This window comes from Gopherus evgoodei, chromosome 1 (assembly GCF_007399415.2).
Source record: "Gopherus evgoodei ecotype Sinaloan lineage chromosome 1, rGopEvg1_v1.p, whole genome shotgun sequence".
In the NCBI taxonomy this organism is placed as follows: Eukaryota; Metazoa; Chordata; order Testudines; family Testudinidae; genus Gopherus; species Gopherus evgoodei.
In genome coordinates, this window is record NC_044322.1 from 305001850 (window position 1) to 305028919 (window position 27070).

Consider the following 27070-nt stretch of genomic DNA (forward strand, 5'->3'; position numbering starts at 1 on the left):
CAGAGATCCAGAGGGAGAAAGCCTGATGCTGGGTCCTGCGATTGCACAGAATTTCCTGCGTACCACCGCCACCGCCTTCTTCCTTCACAGCATGCTGGGAATTAAGATGCTGGGAACCCCTCCAATTCCCTTCCCTTCCCCCAGCCTAGTCTTATATTTGAGAGCTGGGCTCTGCCAGGTGCAGCGGCCCCTCGTGGCAGCCAACATCTCTGCAGCCCACTTCTGTAGGGAAAAAAGGAAATTCTACACGCATGACATTAATTTCTGCAAAATTCTGCACTGCATAGTGGCACAGAATTCCCCCAGGAGTAAGAGTCTACAACACCCAAGTGCACTCAATTCTGTACCAAAAAAAAGGGGGAGCATTCACACCAGGTATTGATCTGCCCATATACTTTTGAGGAAAATAGTTTATACTAGATACAGGTAGGGAATAGCAAGAGGCAACTTATCAAGGGCATAGATGTCATTCCAGCATCTGTCTATGAACTTCATCAGAAACACAAACACCAATGAGGAAAGCTGTATAGTTTTAAACTATTGGTTAAAATGTTAATTAACGTGTTAAAAATGATCACGTTTTTTCCTAGTAAAGACAAGTCACAAAGGTGTTAACTACATCAAGTTAATGAACTTGAGGTTAAAAAAAGCCTCGTGTATACATACTCTTTATATGTTTCAGATTTTTGTATGGAGTTGGCAGGGGAAAGTGAAGGTTAATAAATTAAATACACTTGTGTCTGGATAACCTTTGTTTGAAGCCTTACATTAGTGTAACATCCCCAAGTATGTTAGCAACCAGTAAGGCGTATCTGCTTCAGTGAAACATTTCCCTAGTGGTATATTTTCGGACAATAAATGCTTGGCAGTTTTATATGGTGATAGCATAAAACTATTAACTCACTTCCAAATATTCTGACTCTCAAAACAAGGGATGCAGAGTGAAAAGGTGTTCTATTTAAGATATTGCTGTAGAAATTCTGTGCAAGATGTTAAGTGAATTTCTATAATTTGACGTAGCTAATTACAGTAGTATAAGTAAAGGAAGGAAAACTGATACTCTTATGTTCTCTCAGACAGATTGTAATAGAGCTATACTGCCATACAAACCACTTCGGCTGGAGGAATATTTAGTCATCCCCTAGTGTTATATGAAGGTTAAAATCAGAAGACAGAAAAATAAAGCAAGCAGCTCCTGTGTATAGTTGAAATGTCTGTCTAACTAGTACCTATAATTTGTCTGTATGTTTTCGCAAATTATTTTTATAAAGGAGAAACTACTCGAACATTGACGAGAATTATTCTTCTATATTACAATTTTGACAAAAGTTTAAAGTTTTAGAAAAGGGAGGTGCCACACTCACTATGTTTGATAAAGAGTTGATCTATCAAGAAGGATAGGAGAAGGTAAACATGCTCTAAGTTCCTGGCTGAATATACAATTTAAAATCCTAAAAGTGGCTTCAGCCTCAAGACTGGAAACAGTAATACCAAAGTAAATGAGAGAGATCAAAACGAATTTAAGGGTAAATAACTTCCGAATAGTATTTATAAAGCTTTAGCTTATTATGTTCCTGTCAGTCAGAAGCACCTTCCTCGATCATCCCATCACTGGGTGCAATTAAAACTTTTGACAGCCAAAATTGCATTAGTCTTATAAGACAATGGCATTTTGAAGTAGCTTTCTACACTGGCTTAAAGGAAGCCCTAACAGCTGCTTTGATAGTGCACAAGGGAAAAAACAAACCAAGAAGTTTTAGGATGAGATGGGAAAAAGTCAAGGATGCCCGCTTCCTCTAATTTTCTTTACTATTGACCTTGAATCGCTGGGCCCAAATTCACATTAAATGGGGGGAAATATCAAGGGTATCCAAGTTAGAAAAGACTTTCACTTGCTTCTCGTATGCAGAGATTATATGATCCTGTATCTGAATATATTCTACTGGAAGTACTGAAGAATCCTGTGGCACCTTATAGACTAACAGACGTTTTCGAGCATGAGCTATCATGGGTGAATACCCACTTCATCAGATGCATGTAGTGGAAATTTCCAGGGGCAGGTATATATATGCAAGCAAGCTAGAGATAACGAGGTTAGTTCAATCAGGGAGGATGAGGCCCTGTTCTAGCAGTTGAGGTATGAAAACCAAGGGAGGAGAAACTGGTTTTGTAGTTAGCAAGCCATTCATAGACTTTGTTTAATCCTGAGCTGATGTGTCAAATTTGCAGATGAACTGAAGCTCAGCAGTTTCTCTGAAGTCAGGTCCTGAAGTTTTTTTGATGCAAGATGACCACCTTAAGATCTGTTATAGCGTGGCCAGGGAGGCTGAAGTGTTCAACAGATCTTAAGGTGGCCATCCTGCAGCAAAAAAAAAAAACTTCATGACCAGACTTCAAAGAGAAACTGCTGAGCTTCAGTTCATCTGCAAATTTGATACCATCAGCTAAGGATTAAACAAAGACTGTGAATGGCTAGCCAACTACAAAAGCAGTTTCTCCTCCCTTGGTTTTCACACCTCAACTGCTAGAACAAGCCTTGTCCTCCCTGATTGAACTAACCTCGTTATCTCTAGCTTGCTTGCATATATATACCTGCCCCTGGAAATTTCCACTACATGCATCCGACGAAGTGGGTATTACCCACGAAAGCTCATGCTCCAAAACATGTTAGTCTATAAGGAGCCACAGGATTCTTTGCTGCTTTTACAGATCCAGACTAACACGGCTACCCCTCTGACACTTGCAAGTACTGAGTATACTGAAAAACACTCTGGATTTAAAAACGAACATATCCTCAGTAATTATGAAAGCTAGATAACCCAATCAGAGCTAGCCAATATTTTTTTTAACAGAAGAGTCTAGGGTTTGTTTTTTCCTGGTTGTCAATTAGTTCTAATAAGTAGTCTCTCTTATGTTCCAGAAAGGGTTTAGGTGATATTTTCAAAAGTACTTATCACCAACAATTGGAGCCAGATTTCAGAATAAAGGGGCTAGATCAGAGGTGGGCAAACTACGGGCCGCAGGCCACATCCAGCCCACGGGACCGTCCTGCCCAGTCCCCGAGCTCCTGGCCCAGGAGGCTAGCCCCAGACCCTCCCCCGCTGTTCCCCCCTCCCCCGCAGCCTCAGCTCACCCCACCGCTGGCGCAATGCTCTGGGTGGCAGGGCTGTCAGCTCCTGGGGCAGCGCAGCTGTAGAATTGGGGCATGACCCAGTCTCTGTGCTGCATGGTGGCAGCAGCAGTGTGGCCTGGCTCCAGCTGGGCGGTGCAGCTGTTGTGCCGCCAGCCACCAGTGCTCCAAGCAGGGAGCGGGGCGGTGAGGGGGAGGGGAGGCTGGATAGAGGGCAGGGGAATTTGGGGGGTGGTCAGGGGTCAGGAGTGTGGATAGGGGTCAGAGTGGTTGGAGGGGGAACCAGAGGTTGAATGGGGGCTGCGGTCTGGGGGGGGAGGCAGTCAGGAAGGGGGGGTTTGGATGGGCCGGCAGGGGGCAGTCAGGGGCAGGGGTTCTGGGGCAGTCAGGGGACAGGGAGAAGGGGTGGTTGGATGAGGCAGGGGTCCTGGGGGGGTTGTCAGGAATGAGAGGAGGGGTTGGATGAGGGCGGTGGAGGTCCGGGAGCAGTGAGGGAACAGGGAGCGGAGGGGTGTGGATGGGGCAGGGGTCTCGGGGGGGCCGTCAGGGAACAGAGGGGGTTGGATGGAGGGGCAGTCCGGGGGGGGGGGGGGTAGATAGGAGATGGGAGTCGGGATATGACCCTCTCTCCTAACTGGCCTCCTGTACAATATACGAAACCCAGTGCGGCTCTCAAGCCAAAAAGTATACATACCCATGGGGCTAGGTTTTTAAAAGATCTTTAAAATCTAGTCCCTTTAAATACAGGTACTGTATCTAGGTAAAAATCCATCTCCTGATATAAAGGACCAATATACTGCAAATATTTTAACATTACTGATTAAAATTAATAAAGGTTTATAAAATGACCAAAATCGTTTAACTAGCTTTCTTTGAAGAATTAAATAAAAATGCTAATGGTAACATGATTTTATTTAATTTAAACCCTCGCCCACAAAAGAGATACTGCTTTAAAGTGAAAACTCAAAAACATTTTAACAGTTGTGATAAAGGGCTAAAAATAAGATAGTTTTAACATACTAAAAGAACAAATGGATGTTTATCTTCTCCTAGTTTAAAAATGTATTTGGTCTCTAACTGAAGATCCATAGCATTCTGTAATGATAACCTTTAAAATATCCATTGGACTTGAACATATGCATAAACATGCTTTCAAAATCTGGAACAAACTTTGAACTGACACAAACAGATAAGACAAAAATACTTTGTAGAGGTATCTGTATAGGTCAAGTTTTGTTGCAGAGTGGATATTCTGGGTGATGCATCACCTTTCACTGCAACAGATAAATTTAGGAAAAAATAAGCATACTACTACTCTACCAGAACATCTCAGAAATTGGCATATCCAAGGATGTCAAATATTAAAAAAAAAGATTATTTCTTTGCAAAAGGATAAAGTATTTTAGTTTTTTTATTATAAATAAAATATTCTGCTTCAAAATCAGATAGAAAACTAACTCTGAAGACAAAAAGTGAACTGAATAAAGGCTGTAACGATATTCTGACAAAAAAGGGCTACGTTGTAGACTTTAAGCCCTCAAATATATTTTTGTAAAAAGGAAGTGATCATATGCAAACAGGGCAAGAAAATACTTATGCTATTATCCACAAAAAGAGCAAAAACTCCAGATTATTTGTACATACATGTCTAATCCTCAATAAAACTCAAGTAAAATTAGTCATCTGAGCACATAATATACCCAAAATTCTTAAGTCAACAATATATCTGCAGACTGTTGAGGGGAAAAACATAATATAAAAAAAGGCATTTTTATAATAATTTTGTCCATATACTCTCAATTTCTAAGCTATGGGACAGAAGGAAGCATGTACCATTTTTTCTTTTGGCTACATATCAAGATATAGCAGTGATGGATTAATACAAGGGCCTTTGGAGTCATGTTATTTTAAATGCCAAAAACTGTTCTGAAAACCTGGAAAGGAAACCACTGATAGAATTAATGGATCCACAAAATTTAATATTTACTACTGATAAGCCAACATGTTTTCCAAGAAAATACCAAACACTGCTAACTTTCTAAAATTACAACGAAATAAAGTTCCTGATGGCAGGAGGTCCTAATGCCCATCTTTTCTGTATGTTTACCTAATTGTGTATTTTAATATGTTGCACAGCTAAATTTCAATAGATTCCTATTAAGCGATTCAGTCAATTAAACAAAATTTTAATTCTTCATTATCATTGGTTACTTGGTGTTGTGTGACCTTTTTACACCTCGGTCCTTACATTTTCTCTCTCCATGTCTTGTAGCACAGGTTATATAGAAACAGTTTTAACTGCTATATTTTCATGTATGATGTCCCACTGTGGTGCCTATTACTCAACAGTGATGTTTCAGATATTCCAGGTTCCCTCCTTATATGTATAATCTACGTAAAATTTGTTATAATTATTTCTTCTGGGATCTTACATTTGCAAATTCAAAATATCCTGTTAATTTGCAAAGTAAGAGACACTCAGATGACTGATATTCTTCTTACTTATGGGCCAGTATGCCTTATGAGAATCAGATTTGAAAGGACTATTCTACATGTAGGTCACCACTTCCTGAATGGAAGAAGGGAGGTGAGCAATAGCCAAAGTACCACAGGGACTGAAGGTCTATGTTAGGATTAGGTTGCTCCATGAATAATCTCTCCCACCCTAGTAGGCAACCAGTAATCCACAGAAGAGTTAATAGCCTGAGGCTCTCTCTCTTCTGCAGAGATACCCCTTGCTGCCAAATCTCATTTTTGAAGCAAGTGAAGGTAAGAGCTTCCAGAGGAAATTACTGATGCAAGTACCTAGTAGTACACCGAGCTTCCAGGGAATCGGGAACCAAGGGTCCTTGTAGCGATGCCGAGTCATAGGAACTATGCTAACTGGCCCCGGGTATTCAGCCACTTCCAAAATATGCAGGCCACAAGACTAAACTTTTACTCATTTAAAGCCACACAAGATATTCATAGACAAACTATTTTAAAATGAAATTAAGGTTGAGTACATATCAGTAAATTTACAGTAACGAATTACAGAGATGCTGAAGTTATCTCAAACCCATGTATTCTAAAACCAGGAAATTGAGAGATTAGGTTAAATGTAAACGAAATTCCAACGCCCTGAGGAACAGAAAAGCACAGTCCAGGGAACTCAGGGCGTGCGTACATGAACATAGCAGTTCTCAATCAGGGTCCACGAACTCCCAGTTTCAAGGAGCCATGGGGCTCCATAGCTAAAGCCTGGTGTCCTGGTGACCCCATGGGGCAGAATCCACAAACCCCAAGCGCCCCCCCTCCCACCCAGTTGCTGAAGTCCGGAGCCCCGAACCCCGCAGGGCTAAAGCCTTGAGGTCCCTCTCCCTCCCCATCTATGAAGCCAGTAGCCCTGATTCTCCTCCACTGGGCCCTGGAGTTTCTGTAGTATGTTGGAGGGGCCTCAGAAAGAAAAAGGTTGAGAACCCCTGAATCAGATCACAGCAAGGTAGGGTGTGATTCTACCATGCACTAGCCTGCTGCAGTCTAACTGTTTGCACACATCCTGATGACAGGCATTAACGCTTAGAGCTAGTTCCGCTTCAAAGAGGACTAACTCAAAGTGCTCTAATGAACCATTAACGCAGGTCAGCAGGTGCACATTTCTTATTCATCTGAACAGGACTGGGGCCACAGTCTGTCCTTAATTAAAAAGACAACTTTCAAAAACAGTCATGTTTTCATATTGTTCTCAACAGGACAGGTTGGATAAGACACCTTTTCTCAAAAATGGCCACAGCGTCTCATTGATTCTAATAAGAATGAAGCCAACAGGTTCTGAGGAAAGACTGGCACTGCGAGGAGCAGGTGAATGGCAGTGACCATCTTTGCTAAATCTTATTACCAATTCTCAGAGCACAAACTATACAAGTGATCAATCATGTTTTTATTACTTGGAGACCTTACTCTTTTGAAGAGTTTTAATTCTTCCAGTCTCTAAAGTCCAAACTTTTGATCTTTCTAAACAGGATACTTTATATGCTTCTAGATCTGAAACACAAACTTAAAAATACACACTCTTCAAGAGTAAATACAAGTACGGCTGGCTTCAACGGGAGACTAATGTGCTATACAAGGCTTGCATCAAAAATGAGACCATGGGAAGGGAGAAGGAAAAAAAAGTCTCAGTGGATGTGCCATCAGTCATGACTAATGGAATAACAGAAAATAACATGTTTTGATGAAAGTGAAATCAGAGGCTCAGTGCACAATAAAATAGGCTTTATATTTCTTCCACCCTACGAATGATCTGTTTCACAAATGTTTAACGTAAGACACCTGGAACCCATTACTGGTAGTTCTGTCCTTTTGTTGGTAGTTTCTGATTTGATCATATTGCATTCTTGCCAACCTCTTTTCGTGCCACAGAGCCTTGCCTTGCCATGCTATTATCCAATAGTTTTTGAGAGTTGTCATATCCTCAAGACAGATCTCAACTTGAGTTTTCTTACAGCAAAGAAATGTATCCTTATTTGCTGGATTCAGAGCAAACCGCCTGATTGTGGAATTCTAGTTTAAATATTCTATTATGGAAAAATGGTTGGCTCAACACCAGAGAAACTCTGGATTCAGAAACTGCTTTTAAACACTCCCCCACACCCGGGAACAGAGTGAAAAAAAATAGCAGAATCAGGTCTGGATGTCATGGTGGAGAATATTTCTAGACATACTTTAGAACCAAGAGGTTAAAATTTCAAAAGAACCTAAGTGATTCAGGCAAATAAGTCCCACTGACATTCCAATATACTTATGAAATTTTACCCAATATTTGTATCTAAAGAATGTGGAATTGTGGCAAAAAAGTATCTCTAAAGAAGTGTGGGGGTATTCACCATCCTCACTGCCCCCACCTCCATCTCCCATTCCTTTGTCCTTTGAGGAAGGGAGTTGAGTAGTTTTTACTTCCTCACCTCTCAGATGGGATTTAAAGAATTGGCTTTAAATTTTTGTCATCTGCTTTCTGTACAGATAAATTAAATGGAGCCAAAAACAGCTTTATTTTTATGCTTGTTCACAAGTTACTTGTTTATATGTTTTAGCCAATGCAAACACACACACACACACACACACTTTGTCTGGTATATACACCTATCAGCCAGTGGCTGATCGGGAAGAAGTTGCTCGCTGTCCTCTCTGGTGAGGTCAAGGGGCAGCACTTAAGTATGAAATTCAGTAATCCCTATTCCCCTATTGCTGGGATTTTTACCAGGGAGGTGCCCCTTAAGCCTATTTAGGACCTTCATCTTTCATATCAGCTTTGCTTTTACATAGTTGAGAAATCGAAATATTCCTTGCATCCTGGCTGCTGCAAAGAGCGTGTCTTCCCTTTTCATCTTACAGAAAACTCAGCTGTTGCTAGAGAAGATTGAGACAGGGAAGAAAAGAGATTATTTTCCTCCTTATTCCCTACATATTGTTGGGAGGTGTCATCTATTTGCCTCTCTTCTCTGATTTCTGAAGGGTGCACTGAAGGCTTTAACAGGCTCATCTACCTCTACATGTGGTCTAGCCATGACTAGGAGGAGACACAGTACCACATGGGGAGGAGAAGTTGTGGGTAATAGAAAAGGTAATTGTGCTCTCTTCCCTGTTCCCGTTGTACTACCATCCTGAAGCTGCTGTTCAGGGGGAAAGTTTAAAAAATTCAATTCAGTTCCACTGAATCTTTTTAAAACACCAATAAGCAATATTTAAACCAGCAAAAATCTCTTATAAGATTCTGCAGCCTTTACACTATGTTCATTACCATGGTAGGAGTGCCTCGTTTCCCACCATTGGTTGCCATTGGTGAACACGTACATTTTTCAAGCCTTTCTGATACACAATTAAATTTAACAAGGCAGATTTAAACAAACTCCTACAAAAGGGCAGCTGGATAACCAACCAAAATGTGAAAGAATCTCTTAAGTCTTTCAAACGAAAAGAGAAGATAAAGCTATGATATTACATAAAAAGTCTCCTAAACATTTTCTTAAGCAAGATTGGATTTATACGTAAACATAAACTTAGAATATCAAAACAAACACAAGGAACTCAAAAGCATCTTTCCTGGAAGACACACTTAAGAACCAATTGTTAAGGTAAAGAAAAAATGATTCACTATTTGCAGTTCTACTGTAGGACATTTCCTATACATCAAGAGATTGAAAGGGAGACTAATGAATATGATGGAATAAAACTGGCTAGAGACCAGCATAGTAAAGGAAGACAAGATTCAAGTTTTCACAATAACTTTACAAATCCACCACTATCTTAAACTGCAACACTCCTGCTTTCCAGATGTGAAGCATTTAGAACAATCACCACCAATGCCACTGTACTTTGCTAAATTTGTAATATGGAAAAAAATCTACCACATACTAAGATCATTAGCATATCTATGTTATTTCACAAATCAAAATGAGATTTCAATGTATTAGAAGAGTGGTCACCAACCGGTTAATCGCAATCGACTGGTCAATCCTAGAGGATCAACCAGTCGATTGCAATCTCCAGCCGCAGTTTAGTGTGGCTCCCACTAAGGCTACCCTGGCTCCACACCACTCCTGGAAGTGGTCACTACAGCCCCACAGGTCTTCCTCCACGCATGCTGCTCCTGCCTGCAAGCACCGTTCCTGCAGCTTGCATTGGCCAGGAGAGCTGTGGTGGTGGTGCTTGCAGAGAGGAGCAGTGGTGAAGCCAAATGCCCCCTGCCCTCCCCACCCCAGTGGTTACAGGGGCCCGTTGGCCTCTTCTGGGACTGGTGTGGGGGCGGGGTAGGCAGAGAGCCTTCCTTAGTCTCACTGTGCCTGCCACCAACTGGGAACTACCGGAGGTAAGTGCTGCCCAGCAGGAGGCCACATCACAAGCCCCACCCTAAGCCCCCTCCTGGAGCCAGCACCCCATAAGCCCTTCTGTACCTCAAACCCGCTCCTACACCCCCTCCCAGAACCAGCACCCCATGCCCCCTCCTGCACCCCAACACACTGCCCCAGCCCACAGCTCCCTCCTGCACCCCAACCCCCTGCCCCAGGTTCAGCCAAAAGCCCTCCTTCACACTGTGAGCTCCTCGGCCCTAGCCCAGAGCCCGTACCCTCTCTTGAACCCTAACCCCCTGCCCCAGCCTGGTGAGAGTGAGTGAAGGTGGAGGAGAGCGAGCGACTGGGGGAGAGGAGAGACTGGACTGAATGGGGCAAGGCTTTGGGGAAGGGATGGGGTAGATCCTGAGTTGCCCTTAGATTCAAAAAGTGGTCATGGGCATAAAAAGGCTGGAGACCACTGCATTAGAAGCAAATGCATTACTTGTGTTAATGCATTAATACAATATATGGCCTACTTTGGTTTGGACCAAAGGCTCTTTTTTTTTTTCGCTTGAAAATTCTGAGGCTGAAGCCAAAACATACCATAGGGCTTGTCTACATCAGAAAGTTGCAGCGCTGGTGAGGGAGTTATAGCGCTGCAACTTTGAAGGTGTACACATCTGCAGGGCATCACCAGCGCTGCAACTCCCTGTTTGCAGCGCTGGCCGTACTCCCGTTTTGTCTCGGGTGTAGAGGATCCAGCGCTGGTGATCCAGCGCTGGTATTCCAATGTAGACACTTACCAGCGCTTTTCTTGACCTCCGTGGAAGGAGGAAGCCTCTGGTAATCAAGCGGGTCTCCTTTCCCGGTTTGCTCTCTCGTTCCCGGAACCCCGAGCAAGCAGGTCTCCTTCCCTGCGGTTTGCTGGGTGGCTCCGGGAACGCGAGAGCAAACCGCGGCGAAGCTGGTCTCCTTTCCCGGTTTGCTCTCGCGTTCCCGGAACCCCAAGCAAGCAGGTCTCCTTCCCTGCGGTTTTCTGGGTGGCTCCGGGAACGCGAGAGCAAACCGCGGCGAAGCGGGTCTCCTTTCCCGGTTTGCTCTCTCGTTCCCGGAACCCCGAGCAAGCAAGTCTCCTTCCCTGCGGTTTGCTGGGTGGCTCCGGGAACGCGAGAGCAAACCGCGGCGAAGCGGGTCTCCTTTCCCGGTTTGCTCTCGCGTTCCCGGAACCCCCCTTGAAGCCGCCCAACGGCGCTGCAGTGTGGCCACATCTAACACCACTTGCAGCGCTGGTTGCTGTAAGTGTGGCCACTCTGCAGCGCTGGCCCTATACAGCTGTACTAATACAGCTGTAACAACCAGCGCTGCAAAATTTTAGATGTAGACATGGCCATAGTCTCATTTTCCTACACATTTAATACAAGAAGAGAGCACTCTAACTTGGTAACATCTTCATGGCAATTGGAGATTAAATCTGGAATTTTCTGAATCCTGATAACAGCATCATAGGCAGAACTGCCTTCTACATTCCTTTTGTTTTCACTCCCTTATCTGTCCCAGATATTGGAGCCAGATAACTTGCTGGTCAGTTACAGATGTGTTATGGTAGCATATCACAGACTGAAGAATTTGATGATGTATCAGACAAAATAGAGCTGGTATTCTAAAACAAGAAAGTAAGTAGAGCTGGAAAAAAATTGGAATTTCCACTCCATGAGAAACGGACATTACAAAAATTTCTCTATCTCAAATCAGAATGAAAAGTCAAAATGTTTAATTTCCAACAAAGACAAATCGCTTTGTTTCGATTATAAATTACATTTATATAAAAGTCAAAATGATAAAGTCGAAACAAAATACTTCAATAATTTTGGTGAAATTTTTGATGAAAATTAATACGTTCCTGAGAAGTATTTCAACTATATCAAACCAGCATTTTCTGATGGAAAAACTATTCAATCAGAAAATTTTCAGCTAGCTCTAGAAAGAAGTCTATTGTAAGAAAAATTCTACACAATAAAAAAGTCACCTTAAATGCATGATCAAATACAAGAGAACGACCCTAGCTCAGAACGCAGAATGTACTGTACTGCAGTGTTCTGCCACACGAACTCTGAGATTGGAACACATGTAACAATACGCAGTTTAAATCTCAGATTTAGAATATCAGTTGCCTAGAAAGGATATTTTAAGATAACATTTTGCCAAGATGCCTCTAGAAAGGACTAATTTACACAAATAACACACAGCAGGTAAATCAAGATCTCACACTCCTGTGTTAATCATGTTATCATATGCCAGCCTTGCAAAATGGACGTGGAAATTCCCCAGTCAATACACAAGCTCGACTTGCTTGCCATTGCCAAGCTGTGGTTGATAATGGAAAAAAACTAATATACTCTCCCAGAAAAAAAATTGTGGGAAGTACTTTACATGACTGTTCTTCTCACAGTATGAAGTTCTTTGTAGACAAACAGAGGATTTCCATCCTTCATGTAAGAAAAATATTGATACAACCCACATTTACACAGATTCTCCTACTAGAAATACTGTTTTAAGAATGGAACAAGTCTAAAATAATACAACTTTTACACCACACTTATATGCAACATTTTTCTATAATATAAACCACACAGTTAAGGAAATCAGTTTGAAGTAAATAAAATTGTGCTACATATGAAAACATCAGTTTCTGTAGTACATTTTACAAATGCACAGTAGCGTATGCTATATTAATAGCTATTTAGCACACTAATAGAACTTTAAAAAAAACAACAAATATACTGCCTTCAAAAACTAACACTTTCTTAAAACCAAAGAGACTTGATAAAACACACACAAAAATTAAACCACACTGTAACAAGCAGCAATTTGTTTTATCACATACTTAGGAGTCGAAGGACCTCGTGGCCATGTTCCATCTTCATTTTTTTGTTCTATCACTAGTACCTATCAGAAAAAGTAAGAATAAAGAGAAAAACTATAATACAGCAACAGATTTCCCTTAGCTGAGATGATTCCAAGCTACTGCACCTTTCATGGGTCAAAGGACCGAGATGAAGAATGATTAGGGTACCAGTCTGGGACTCAGGAATCCCAGGTTTTATTCTTCCACAGACTTCCTATGTAAATTTGGGCAAGGAACTTAATCTTTTAGTGCTCCACCACTTCTGAAGCTAGGCACTGGTTCACTAATCTGGATTTGATAATTTGAACACTGCTAATCACCTCTCTTGTCAAAAGAGGAAGTACCTCATCTATAAAACAGGGATGACAGCATCTCAAAACCTCACAGGGATATTGTGAAGACAAATACATTGGACAAAGTGAGGATACTACATATAAGTAAGGCTATGATCATGTCACGCAGGTGACAGATTCTGTGATTTCCAGAGATCTCTGAGACATTTTCCACTTCAGCCCTGGGGCGGTGGGGCTGGAGCTGTCAGTCGACAGGGGCTCCGCTGCAGCTCCTAGCTGCCATGGGCAGTGGAAGGACCCCGGAGCGGTCAGCTGCAGCAGGTGCTGGACCCACTTCCCCCATCCCACAGCAGGGCTTGGGCTCTTATTCTCTCCCCTCCCACCGCCCCATTTTGTCAGTTATTCTTCATGAAAGTCAGGGACAGGTCATGGGGTTCCATTACTTTGTTTATTGCTTTTGACCTGTCCCTGACTTAGTAAAAATAACTGTGACAAAATCTTAACCTTATATATAAGTATCAAAGGCATATATATAGTTTGCCGCCTCAATTTCTGGTTTAGTTTATCCTATATACTTTTAGGATTTTTGAATGAAATCTCATATACATTCCAATTCTTTGTTTAATTACTGATAAAAGAGATACGAGTCTAATGAGTCTATGTAAAATCGATGTGTCTGTATTGTAGAATAGTTGTTTTAAGAAGCATTTAACCTTGCAGAGAGTACAATTATAGACAATAGTTTTTCTTTTTGCTGCATTGACATGGTTTAGACCACATCCATTAGTTCAACTGATCTTTAAGTATCTTGACTAGCTCCATATCTCTATGGAGGCGTACATGTGAGAGAAACACACACTATCTATTAATGACAGTTTTTATTCAAATTGTTATTGGTATGAATGAAAATATGGATCAGCTTCAGATGGACAGAGTTATTCAATTCCTCGCTGAAACAGCTTAGTGTTTCTTGGCACTGTTAAATAGCTACAGCACTTCGCCAGAGAAGTGGCTGCAGGAAGTTTTACACATATATGCTGAGGTGAAACTGCATGACTACACATAACTTATTAATAATTTCCTTTTCTAAATCATGTTTGCAATTTGCACATACAACAACTGAAAATTCTTAGAGGGCTTTTTTTTCCCTAGGGGGAGGGGGGAAAGAATAGGAGAAAAAACAGAAGAACCAAAAAACAGAATAAGATCGTGTTCTGAGGACCAGCTTCATTCTAGCAAATGCTGAGACTTATCTTTGGATAAAGGCTTCAATAAGATAACCTTCCGATTTTGCCAATATTACTCCATCACTAAGTCTCAGAAGCTACTAAAATAAAGCAGTAAGAAAAAATAAAACCCTATGAGACAGTGTGAATATATACACTGCAATGTAAACCCAGGGTTTGAATTTGGGCTCAAGCCTAACCTCCCTTCCATCTACATACCAATCATGGTAATCCAAAGCTCAGACCCAGGGTCCTAGGACCCCACAGAGGTGGTGGGTCTGAGCCTGAGTCATGCTCAGATTAGGCTTCAAACCTTATTGCTTTGCAGCGTCCACACGTCCCTGCAGGACTTCTACTCTGCAAATCCCCTCAAATATCCCACAATCTGACTTTCTTTGTCCTCTGGACAGTCAAGTTTTCCTCCAGTACACCACAAACAAAGGGCTGGAGTGGTCACATTTTGGTCACTAGGAAGTCTGAGATAATGGGTGGTTGGACTCAGGCCCACATAATGTAATGTAGAAACTGTAGTTCTAGGTTGGGACACAGGGTATGTTAATTCCTAACCTAGGATTAGAAATGAGATGCTCAAGCCCTAGTTTAACAAATCCAGGATCAGTTCACTAGAGTTCTGCTAACTCTGGGGCTTACATTGCAGTACATACACACCCATAGGGTTCAGGTGGACACTGATTTTTTTTTTTTTTTTTAAGGGAATAAAAAATAAAGCCTCACCTTCAGAACCAATTCATCAAATCAGAATATTATCTACTCATTCCCCAGTCCCTCCACAAGTTTGGGATGAGAGGGAGGGGATAATTGAAAACTCCTGGAAATTCCAAGATAGCAGTTTTAACAGGAAAACTAAAGATTTAATGTGTTAATGTGGGGACTGTTCACCCAGTGGTTAACATGGTTCAGCTGCAAGTATAGGCAGAGACATTTAGCACAGTTTCAGAAACTAGAGTTAAAATCCACTACTGAACACTATCCAACTACACTTGCAGCTAAACAGTGCACAGCACCATATGTTAGTAATGGTTCTTTTTTCTAGCGAATAACAGGTTAGACACTTTGGACAATGTCCTACTGAAATAAAGAGAGGCAGCTTGCAGCTCACACCTCAAAGGTGAATCCTTTGTGACTGCAGAGGGAAGTCCTGTAGCTGGAACCAGTGTGGTTCAAATGTGACTATGATGAATTGGGAAAGACGCATGAATTGTACAAGTTCATATATGGCTCCCCTTCATGCAATGAAACTCAACTCTGGTAGGGCACACAGAGTGCTGCTGGGAAGCAGGAAGTTGGAAGAGGGAGCAAGACAACAAATGATCAGCTGTTATTTGGATTCACCAACCATATTTTAGGAGTGGGGAAAGCTACTTAAACCCTGAAGCTAGAGTAGCAGCTACAAAGTTGCACTATTGCTAAATAGCCTGAGGTAGATTCCAGGGTTTTAAGGACAGAAGGGATCACTCTGATCATGAACTCCCATAAAATTTAATTCAGTAATTTCTACATCAAGCCCATAAAATTTCTAACTGAGCTACAGAATCTCTTTTAGAAATACGTCCAATCTTGATTTAAGACATCAAGTGATGGAGAATTCACCACATTCATTGTGGAGTTGTTTCAATGATTACTCTTGCCTTATTTCTGATCCAAATTTGTACATCTTTAACTTCCAGCCATTTGAACTTGTTATAAAACTTGTGTACAAGATTAAAGAGGCTTCTACAGTCAGAAATATCCCCACATAGGTACTTTAATTCATGATCCACTCATCACTTAACCTTCTCATTGTTAAACTAAATACACTGATTTTAAGTCTCTCACTGTAAACTAAATTTTCCAGGCTTGAATCATACTTGCAACTCTTTTCTAAATATTTTCCAATTTTTCCAACATTCTTTTTGAAGAGTGTACACCAGAAAGAGAGAGGATAGGGTTCATTCCCCCTACTAGAATCTGAGGTGCTCTCCACAGCTAAGATTGCATGCTAGGACCAAGATCTGGATCTTAGGAACTTCTAATGTATTTCAGGCTGTGTTTACTGCTTCAAGTTGACAGCACTGCATCAGATTACATTTAGTTCACAACTGAAAAGTCAATTCTGAATAAGAGTTAAAAACACTTATTTAAAGAAAAAGCTTAATTTCTGCAGAAGCCCCCACATACTAGGGGATTTTAAAAAAATCTGGTGATTTAATTAGTCAAGCACTATATTTTGAACCTGAATTCTGTGTGCGTGTGGGAAGGGAAGAAGGCAAAATCACTACCTTTACAAAAGGGGAAGATCTATTGATCACAGGAATAACTGTCAATGAGGAAATTTATTAAATTTAAGAAAAAATGTACACATAGGAAAACCAAAATTGTATTATACAATACCTGTCCCTGGTATAAACCAGCATCCTGTATGGTACTGTCTGGTTTATTCAGTGGTTCAAATGTATTACTCATGTATTTGTTCCACAATCTGGTCTCTTTTTCATTTGGAATATTGAAGATTTTTCTTATCTCTTTTTCAATTGTATCTGGATTGAGAGGAGAAACATTAAATTAGAAGTATCAAATCACATGATAATCGCACACATATTATTGAGGATACAGTAGGAACAGCTGAACAGACAAACAAACATACTTCAATTTCTTTTGCTCTACGAAGCAGTCATACTCTTTGACTTCAGAAATATTTCCCACTATGAATAATATCTTCAAATTCAAGTAGTATTTCTGAACCCATTGCTGATTGTGGTGTTTTGCTCTAAAAAGGGTGATTTATGATGTTGGCAACTTAGCAGCACCAATTTAAAAAACCCACAAAAATTAAGAGATATGTTTAACAATAAAAAAAGGTAGGATCAACATAATTCATTTATAGTAATAACTGCTTACATTTCAAGCCTTCAGACATCAGTATCTGGAGTGAGCAAAAATTAGTTTTCCTAAATACACATGCTTTTAGTTTTATGTAACATACATATTAGCTAGTTTACATTATATGAATCAGCTTCTATATTTTTCATGTTGAAACAACCTAATTTATTAACTACTTCATTCCACCAGGGTTTGGACTGTATCTCTTCCATACAAACTCCTTGTATAGTGATTAACTTATTTTTAGTATGAAAGTTAAATTAGGCTATTCACATTATCTAACAGTTCTGAGATCCTGGTTTATAGAATCTGTTTATTTAGGGTGACCAGATGCCCCATTTTTAAAGGGACAGTCCTGTATTAAGCCCTCCTGCAGGTGCCCCTAATTTTTCTGGGGCACTGGCCAAGAGGAGCCAAGCCCTGCATGTGCCACAGCCCCGCAGAGCACTGGCACGCGGAAGCCGCTCCGCCCCTCAGCTAAACTCTGGAGTGGCGGGGGAGAAGAGAGGGGAGTGATTTTTAGCCTGCTCATGCCCCGACTCTGCAGGTGCCACAGCAGGCCCCCTCTTTGCCTGCCCCTGCCTGCCTCCCTGACCTGGGTCCTGCCCCCAGGGAGCACGGGGCTACTCCCCTGGTGAGCCACCTCTCCTGCTGGGTTCACTGAAACCCCTGCAATCAGGTTCTCTGGGCTCTGGTGCACAATGCACATCCTTAGGGCTTAACACCTTCCTGCCTGTGCTGTAGATGGGGGACAGAAGGAGCTGGGTTATGCTGGTGGCCAGCAGCAGCCTGGAGATGTTAGCTGCCTTTCTACACTGTTCAGGCAGGAAGGGACAAGCTGCTTCCAGATACAGAGGAGCAGGGGTGGGGGGTACAGTGGGAGAGCCAGGTCATCTTTCTCCCTGCGCCCCCTGGCATGGCTGGAAGCAGCTCCCAGCCCTTCCCTCCCGCACAGTGCCGAAAAGTTGCTGCTGGCCACATTCTGTTGTGAACCCTGGCAGAAATTGGAGGGGTGGAGAGGGCATGTGACTCTGCCTGCCCTCCCCCATGTGTTGCCTTGGGAAGATGCAGCACCTGGTACCAGGAGAGGTAGGTCCTGGGGGCCTAGCGAGGCACGGAGGGTGGAGAGTGCCGGACAGGGAGCGTTGGGTCAGCGTGTCACCCTCGTGTCAGAAAAGTATACCATAGTGTGCGTGTCACCTCTCCCCATGTGAACCTTAAAGCCTTAAAGATAAGAAGGTAAATACAAAGAATCTATCTACTCAGTTTTTCTTTTCAACAGGGCTCAGTGAATTATGTTAATTTGAAAGTTTGCACTGCATAGTTCTGATTGATTGCTGTTGAACTTGCTTGAATACAAGTAATTTTACCAGATGTCCTGTATTCAACATAGGGAAATACGGTCACCCTATGTTTACTATAACAGGACACTAGGTTTATTTATCAATTTCCTGGATATTTGCTGCATTAACTTTATTTCCGTAATTACTTAAAATTAAACTTAGAATTTTGCTCTGGATCCATTTAATTATCAACCAATTTTAAATGGAAGACCCAATTTAGTCAGAAATCTTTAAGATATTCAAACTTTTTATCATAACAGTCTTTTCTAATCAGAGACTGACCCATTAATCAATGGAGTCTTTCACAAAGAGTATTTTCATTATTTTATGCATCTAATGCAGTATCTGCCAGTATTATGGGCATTGCAGAGCTATTCCTTAGTGACAGCATCATATTTATATTTCCATTACAGCCTCTCCAGGTGAGCTATTATGAGATAGGAAGTCACAATGATCTCCTATGGCAGCACAATAGGTATGCATACCTATGTTCATGGGAAAAGTGCATCTTGCCTGACCACTGCAATACTAGTGTTCCATGACAGTGTAACTGGGGCACTTCAACAAGTATACTTGCATAATTAGCTCAACAGATTTTTCTATATTCATTTTTATTTAAAGTGAATTTTTATCCTATGAATTTTGAATCATATTGGGCAAAAAATGTTTTCTTTTAAACCAATTACTAAAATTTGTTTAATGTAAAAACAGAATAAAGAAGTTACCATATATACTCGTTCATAAGCCGAATATTTTTTGTAAAAAAGGGAAGCACCAGAGAAGGGGGTCGGCTTATGAATGGGTATAGAGAGGGAGAGGTGGGACACTGCCCCTCCCCGCAACAGAGGCAGCAAGGAGAGGCAGCACAGCCAGCAGAGACAGAAGGGAAGAGGTGGGTCCAGAGTCTCTCTGCTTCTGGCCACGCTGCTCTCCCCTGAGCCTCCAAAGCAGCTGCAGCTCCGGGGCTCGCAGGCTGCAGCCGCGCTGGCCAGTCTGGCCTGCCAGAGCAGGCTGTGACCGCGCCGCCCGGTCTGGCCTGCCAGAGCAGCTCCAGCCAGGCCAGAGACAGCCTCCCCTGGCCCTCCCCAGATAATGAGGGAAGGGATGGGATTGGGGAGAGTGTGGGAGTCCCAGACTATTCGTGGGGTGATGTGGGGGGGGGTGGTCAGAGGGGTTACTCCCCTAACCCCCAGCTTCTCCTCCCCAAAAAATGTCCCCACCAGTTGCTGTCCCAGCCCGTCAGGGTTAGCAGCTGGTGCACCGGGACACTTTGTTTATTTAGGTTTACCTCCGTGCCTGCGGATGCTCGAGGTAAACAAACCATCTCAGCCTACCAATGGTTTATCTTGATGGCCCAGGAGCCAAAGTTTGCTGACCCCTGAATTATAGGGTCAGTTTATCAACGGGTTATAAAAAATTTCCATTTTTACTTATCCATCTGGGGGGGGGGTCGGCTTATAAACAAACTGGCTTATGATAGAGTATATACAGTTTACTTTACAGTTACTGTGGTTCAAGGTGTGCAGCTCACATGCATTCCACTCTTGATGGGTATGCACCCCATGCACATGAACGTTACATGTCCTTGCAGCCACACTCCTACCTGAGGGCATAAAGGGATAGAGCTAGCCCAATCATCCTTCAGTTCCTTCGCCAATACAGATTCTCAGAAGTAGGACCTCATAATAGTGGGGAAGGGCCGTGGTCATGGAATCCATATGGACAACACATCTCAAAGAACGCAAGTTACTTTAAGGTAAGTAACCTTACTTCTTCAAGTGCCTATCTACATGGATTCCACTCTTGGTGATTAACACATAGTTAGGCTTTTGGTTGGAAGATGGTACTAGGAGTCCTACTTAAACAACAAGTGCAGGACAGCCTTCCCAAAATAAGCATCCAATCCAGAAGCCTCTACCAGAAGTATGTGTCTTGTAAACATATGGGCTGAGCTCCATATAACTGATCTACCAGATCCAGAAATTTTTTCAAACAGGTAGCAGAGATTGCCTGAGCACTAGTAGTATGAGCTCTAATGTGGTTAGGTGGATCTAACGTGGCTAACTCATAGCATGTTCTTCTACAGCAAAAAATCCCATTTTGATAACCTGAGGCTATTTCCGGATGCTTAACATTTTCATCAAAGGCCACAAATAGTCTAGGTGTGTTCCTGAATGACTGTTCCATGAAGGCCTGAATCTCCCCTTTCCTTTGAGATGTAATGGTTACTAAAAAGACAGTCTTCCTCAATAGGTAGTATAGGAAAGAGGTTGCTAAGAGCTCAAAGGGGGGGAACCATCTACCCTGTTAACACTGTTCTAAGGGGTTCCACAGGCAGAGAGCTCCTGAAGTAGGAGAAAAATAAGTATAAGGCTCTTAAGAATCTAGACACTGTACTGTGAGAAAAATACAGTGTAGCCCTGGATAGTAGAGTGATGTGCAGATATTGTTGATCGATGGACCTCTACGGAACTGACAGAAAATCCAGATTGTTTCAGGTCTAGTAAAATAGTCCAATAATACTGAAATTGTTGTTTTATCAAAGGAAACAACTAGTGCCAAGATACCCAAATAGAAAGACTTCCACTTTGCTTTACTAGTCACTCTAGTTGAGGCTTCCCTACCTTGGAGCAGAATATTCTGAACTTCCAACAAGGCATCATCCAACCAGCATTCAGGCTGTCAATGTAACAAAGCTGGGTCTAGATGTAGGATCTCGGTTGTTCTATGATGCTATGTTGAACAGGGGAGGGGAGGTGATCAGGGGCTGGGCTGAGGTTGAACAGATCCAAATATTAAAACTACCTTGCCCAAGGGAGGGCTACCATGATTATCTACTCTGCCTCTTGCCTCAAGACCCTCAGTATCATAGGGATCAGTCTACATGTCTGACGGATAAGAAAGACATCTGACAGAAAGCCCAGACTGGAGCCTCCTCTGGAGTAGAACACTTGGCATTTCTTGTTCTAGTCTGTGGCAAATAGGTCTATTGAAGATAGCCCTACCTGCAAAAGTCTAACACTGTATTCTTGACAGGCCACTCGTGGGTATCTGAGAACTGTCTGCTGAGGGATCTGCTAGAGAGTTCTGAATGCCTGGCAGATGCAGGGCCAGTGGTGTGACCTAGTAACACCTACACCAACTCTAAAGTCAAATAGCTTCTTGACGTAGCAAAGATGACTTGGCGCCTCCCCATCTGCTGACATAATGTTTGTTAAACAGGATCTGGATTGTGCATCCCTGGAGCAGAGGCAAAAACACTTTGCATGCTAGACAATGGCTCTGAGCTCTACAATGTTTATATGTAGATAAGCTTTGTGCAGAGGCCACAGGCCCAAGTCTGAAGATGATCTAGGTGAGCTCTTCACTCCAGAGTGGAGGTGTGTCACCAGAGTCTTGGTAGGTAGAGGTGCAGAGAAGGGTCAAATGTTGCATACTTGAAGAGTGCATTTCCAATTAAATGAAACGAAAAGCAGTTCTTGCAGGACTGTGACCATCATATGTTTATGCAGAGTCTGCTAGATAGATGCACTGATTTCATCCATCCTTGCATGAAGTATAGGTGAAGTCTGGTAAACTGCGTCAGGTAGGAGCATAAGGCCATGGGTCCCAAGAGTCTGAGGTATATTCTCACTTATGTCCTTAGGTAAGCCTGATGTTGGTTGAGGAGGTTCACTATTGTTTGGAATCTTTCTCGTAGAAAGCAAACTTTTGCTGATCTGGAACCTAATGTAGCTCCTATGAACACTGTTTTGATTCTGAGTAAGTATAAGTGCTGATTTTTCTCTGACAACTTTGCGGCCCAGAGTGGAGAAGTGCTTTAAAGGTATTTGAACTGAGTCTGTCAACTTTTGCAGTGATTTTCCTTGGATCAGCCAATTGTCTAGATATGGGTAACCCTGGATTTCTTGTCTCCTTCGATGAGCTGCCACACCTGGTGAATAATCTTAGGGTTGTATCAAGACTAAAAGACAGAACCCCATACAGGTAGTGAGATACTCCTATTAGGAATCGGAGCTATGTATGGTTAGCCAGATGAATGGCTACGTGGAAGCAGGCATTGTGCAGGTTGAGATCTGCGAACCAGTCTTGAGGATCTAACAAAAGAATTATGGAGGTCAGATTCACCAATCTGAAATTGAGACAGACTGATTTGTTGAGAAAAAGGTCCAGAATGGGATGCCAACTCTTTTCTTCTTTGGTAAGAGAAAATAATGGCAATAAAATGCCCTGCACACTGAGGATTCCTCCTCCACTACTCCAAGTCACAAAGGGAGTCCACTTCTTGTTTTAAGAGTATTTCCTGAAAAGGAACAGGGCAAAAAGTAAGGAGTAGGAAGAGACTGGAACTGAAAAGATTACCTCTTGTTTACAATCTCCAAGATTCACTGGTCCACCGTGATCAGAATCCAGGCTTCTCAAAAATAAAAGAAGCAGTTTCCAAAGGGGTTGAGGCAAAGAATATAGAGAAAAAATCCTCGAGCGGTTCTGCCAGCTCTTGACACTGATATCACACCTGCTGCATAGTTGAAGGCCCAGATGTGCAGCGTGTGAGAAAGACGCTGAGAGTCATCATCAGAGAAGGGAAATGGCCTAAAGAAAGTTTGTCACCTTGCTTGTTTCCTTCTTGAGGCTGGAATGTACAGACCCAATGAATGAAGAGTCACCCTAGATACTTCAGTGAACAGAGACCCTCATCTGTTTTAGAACTAAAAGTTCATTGCTCTCAAAGGAAAGGATTTCAGTCGTGGTTTTGACTTCCTTGTGAAGTGAGAGAGACTCGCTCATTGCCACCTCTGTGGCCGTAGTACATTCCATGCTGTCAGACACATCCAAGCACAGACTGTAAGGAAGTACAGGATATCAACTGTCCCTCAATCATGATGCTTTTAAGGGCTAGTCTACACTGGCAATGCTAAAGCACTGCTGCAGCAGGGCTTTAATGTGCCTTGTGTGGTCACAGCGCAGCACTGGGAGAGAGCTCTCTCAGTGCTCTAAAAACAAAAACCCAAATGAGGAGCGTAGCTCCCAGTGCTGGGGCACTGTTTACACTGGCACTTTACAGCGCTGCAACTTGCTGCACTCAGGAGGGTGTTTTTTCACACCCCTGAGCAAGAAAGTTGCAGCGCTGTTAATTGCCAGTGTAGACAAGCCCTTAGTTCCTCTCAGTGTTCCTGTGGTAACTCATTTAAAATCTGAGACAACTTATCCCAGTTCAAGTATAATTATATTTGGAGAGGGCGGCCTCATAATTAGCCACGTGCATCTGGAGGCTGCCAGATCAATATACCTAGTCCTCTCTGGGTGTGAATTTGGGAGTTGCCCGTTTTGACTTTTCCTGGACAGTGATTACTACAAGCGATCCCATTTCTGGGTGGGAAATAAAAATTATTCAGATCCTTTGGAAAGAACTTAGTGCCTTCTGTGTTGGCTTGCTTTGATGTGGCCAGTATTGGTATCTGTATTGATTGTGGTGTTGATTTTGCAGACTTTCACAGTCTTTGATGTATCGGCGTGGCAAGCCTGCCAGGAATGGAAAAGTGCAGGATATTTAGAAGCCTGTGAGATTTCTCCTGCAACTCTTCTAGTGGTAAATCCAGTGTGTCTGCCATGTGTTTGTTGATGTCTGAAATGCCATAAAGTCATCTACTGAGGCAGAAGTAAAGGGATTTACTCCCTCATCAGGAGAGGATGAGAAGATAGCAGAGGAGACCAGCTGTTCTTCCTTTTGCAGACATTGCTCTTCATTGCTTTCCTCCTCCTATCTTTTCATGATCTCAGGCTGCACTAGTTGATCTGGTTGGGAGGGCCCATACTGACTCTTTGGAGAAAAGGATTTAACTCTGGAATGGCAGATGGTGCAGATTTGCACGAATACACCTGCATACTAGGGCATTCAGCAGGGTAGGTATATGTTCCTTATGAGCTGCAGGTCATTTCCTATTGTCTCTTCTAGAACCCTTCCCGATTCCCATTATGCTTAGGGGGATACAGAAGGGTGAGCAGTTGGTCACTCCCTACTCTGTCCAGATGGGACTGTGAGGTAGTACACATCCTCAAAGGGAGCACTGTTTTATTGGGAATGCCCCACCTCTAAGGGGATGAAATTTGGTACTGAAAGTATCTCCTTCACCTGCATACCAATAACTCAGAGGTAGGGCTTAGATATCACCATGCTCACTTTCTCAAGACAACATGAGTTGTCCCACTGGACCTACAGTACTGTATATGCACAACGTTTGGAGACAGCAGGTACCGATGCTCTGTGTACCAAAGAACACTGTCCAAGGAAACAAATATGGAAGCAGTGGGTACTGAATCTCCAGGTACCAAAACACTCGCTACTAAAATTGATGCGTAAGAATCTATCCTGAGAGAAACCCAGTCCAAAGCTTTAGTGAGTAAAACTGATGCTTTCTTACTAGTTGGGACAGGGGCATCTGAGCAGCCTTCTTCTCTCTTCTGGCCCTTGGATGGTTGAAATTAAGACAAGCAACCTATGCCCTGTGTCATCTTTGGAGCGGAGAGAGAGTCAGCAGCAGAGGTGGATGACTAGGGCCTCTTGACTGATGTAGCCTGGAGGACAGTTGTCATAAACAGATAGCTAAGGGTTAATGTCTCTTTCACCTGAAGCACCTGACCAGAGGACCAATCAGGAAACTGGATTTTTTCAACTTTGGGTGGAGGGAATTTTGTGTCTGAGGTCTTTGTCTGTCTGCCTGCTTTCTCTGAGCTTTGGAGAAGTAGTTTCTGCTTTCTAATCTTCTGTTTCTAAGTGTAAGGACAAAGAGATCAGATAGTAAGTTATATGGTTTCTTTTCTTTGGTATTTGCATGAATATAAGTGCTGGAGTGCTTTGATTTGTATTCTTTTTGAATAAGGCTGTTTATTCAATATTCTTTTAAGCAATCGACCCTGTATTTTGTCACCTTAATACAGAGAGACCATTTGTATGTATTTTTTCTTTCTTTTTATATAAAGCTTTCTTTTTGAGACCTGTTGGAGTTTTCTTTTCTGGGAAATTTCAGGGAAATTGAGTCTGTACTCACCAGGGAATTGGTGAGAGGAAGAAATCGGGGGAGATCTGTGTGTGTTGGATTTGCTAGCCTGATTTTGCATTCCCTCTGGGTGAAGAGGAAAGTGCTTTTGTTTCCAGGACTGGGAACGGAGAGGGGGAGTCACTCTGTTTGGATTCACAGAGCTTGTGTCTGTATATCTCTCCAGGAGCACCTGGAGGGGGGGAAGGGAAAAAGGATTATTTCCCTTTGTTGTGAGACTCAAGGGATTTGGGTCTTGGGGTCCCCAGGGAAGGTTTTTCAGGGGGACCAGAGTGCCCCAAAACATTCTAATTTTTTGGGTGGTGGCAGCAAGTACCAGGTCCAAGCTGGTAACTAAGCTTGGAGGTTTTCATGCTAACCCCCATATTTTGGACGCTAAGGTCCAAATCTGGGACTAAAGTTATGATAACAGTGGTGTAGGAACATCCTTCGTTTTGGTGTCTGAGGAAGTTTGCATTACATGCTTAAGGAGGAACAACTTTAGGCAGTTTCTCTAGTTCAGCGGTTCTCAACTAGGGGTACTTGTATCTCTGGGAGTACTCCAGGAATACATCAACTCATCTAGCTATTTGCCTAGTTTTACAACAGGCTATATAAAAAGCACTAGCAAAGTAAGAACAAAGTAAATTTTCACAGACAATGATTTTTTACATTGCTCTGTATACTATACACTGGAATGTAAGTACAATATTTATATTCCAGGTGATTTATTGTATAACTATATTGTAAAAAATGAGAAAGGAAGTAATTTTTCAGTAAGTGTGACAGTTTTGTATTTTTATGTCTGGTTTTGTAAGTTTTTAAATGAGGTGAAACTTGGGGGCACACAAGACAAATTAGACATTGCTTTGGAATGTGTCTTTCTTCTAGGCAAAATAAGCACCAGCCATGCCCATCATTATGTAGCAGTAATACTTTCCACCAAGGCAGTTTTGAATCTCAGGGACTTTTTCTCTGCCACATTGCTAGAGCCTCTATACAGGGGTTGTCTAGCCTAAAGACTAAAATCTAACTAGAAATACACTGTGTTTGTGTGTATATACACATCTCTACCTCGATATAATACTGTCCTTGGGAGCCAAAAAATCTTTTCACGTTATTGGTGAAACCGTGTTATATTGAACTTGCTTTGATCCACCGGAGTGCACAGACCCCTCCTCCCCCCGCAGCACTGCTTTACCGCGTTATAGTCAAATTCATGTTATATCAGATTGCGTTATATTGAGGTAGTGGGGTATATTACACACACAGCCAACAGCAGGGAATTAACTAAGTAGCAAGAGTAAAACGTACTAGCAGAGTGAGCAAAGAAGTGGGTGGACAGTTCAGGGTACCACAGGTGGTAAGAAGGAACTGCGGGATGCATGAGCCCTTGTGCTTGTATGAGGACATCTGAGGAGCAGGAATGATCCCAATAGAGACA

At 42.4% G+C, this 27070-nt stretch overlaps 1 protein-coding gene across 11 annotated transcripts in view; it reads right to left on the reverse strand.

The window, feature by feature from the left end:
• The window catches only part of USP15 (ubiquitin specific peptidase 15), a 132517-nt gene that overhangs the window by 64089 nt on the left and 41358 nt on the right, over window positions 1–27070 (reverse strand). For all 11 annotated transcript variants that reach the window (XR_003998506.1, XR_003998507.1, XR_003998512.1 and 8 more), the window contains exons 5-6: window positions 16758–16903; window positions 12827–12888 (exon numbers count right to left, since the gene is read on the reverse strand). Coding sequence is in view for 4 of the 11 variants with exons in the window: in XM_030548865.1 (XP_030404725.1) it covers window positions 12827–12888; window positions 16758–16903 (208 nt within the window). In the remaining 7 variants the exon portion in view is untranslated. The remainder of the gene's footprint in view (window positions 1–12826; window positions 12889–16757; window positions 16904–27070) is intronic.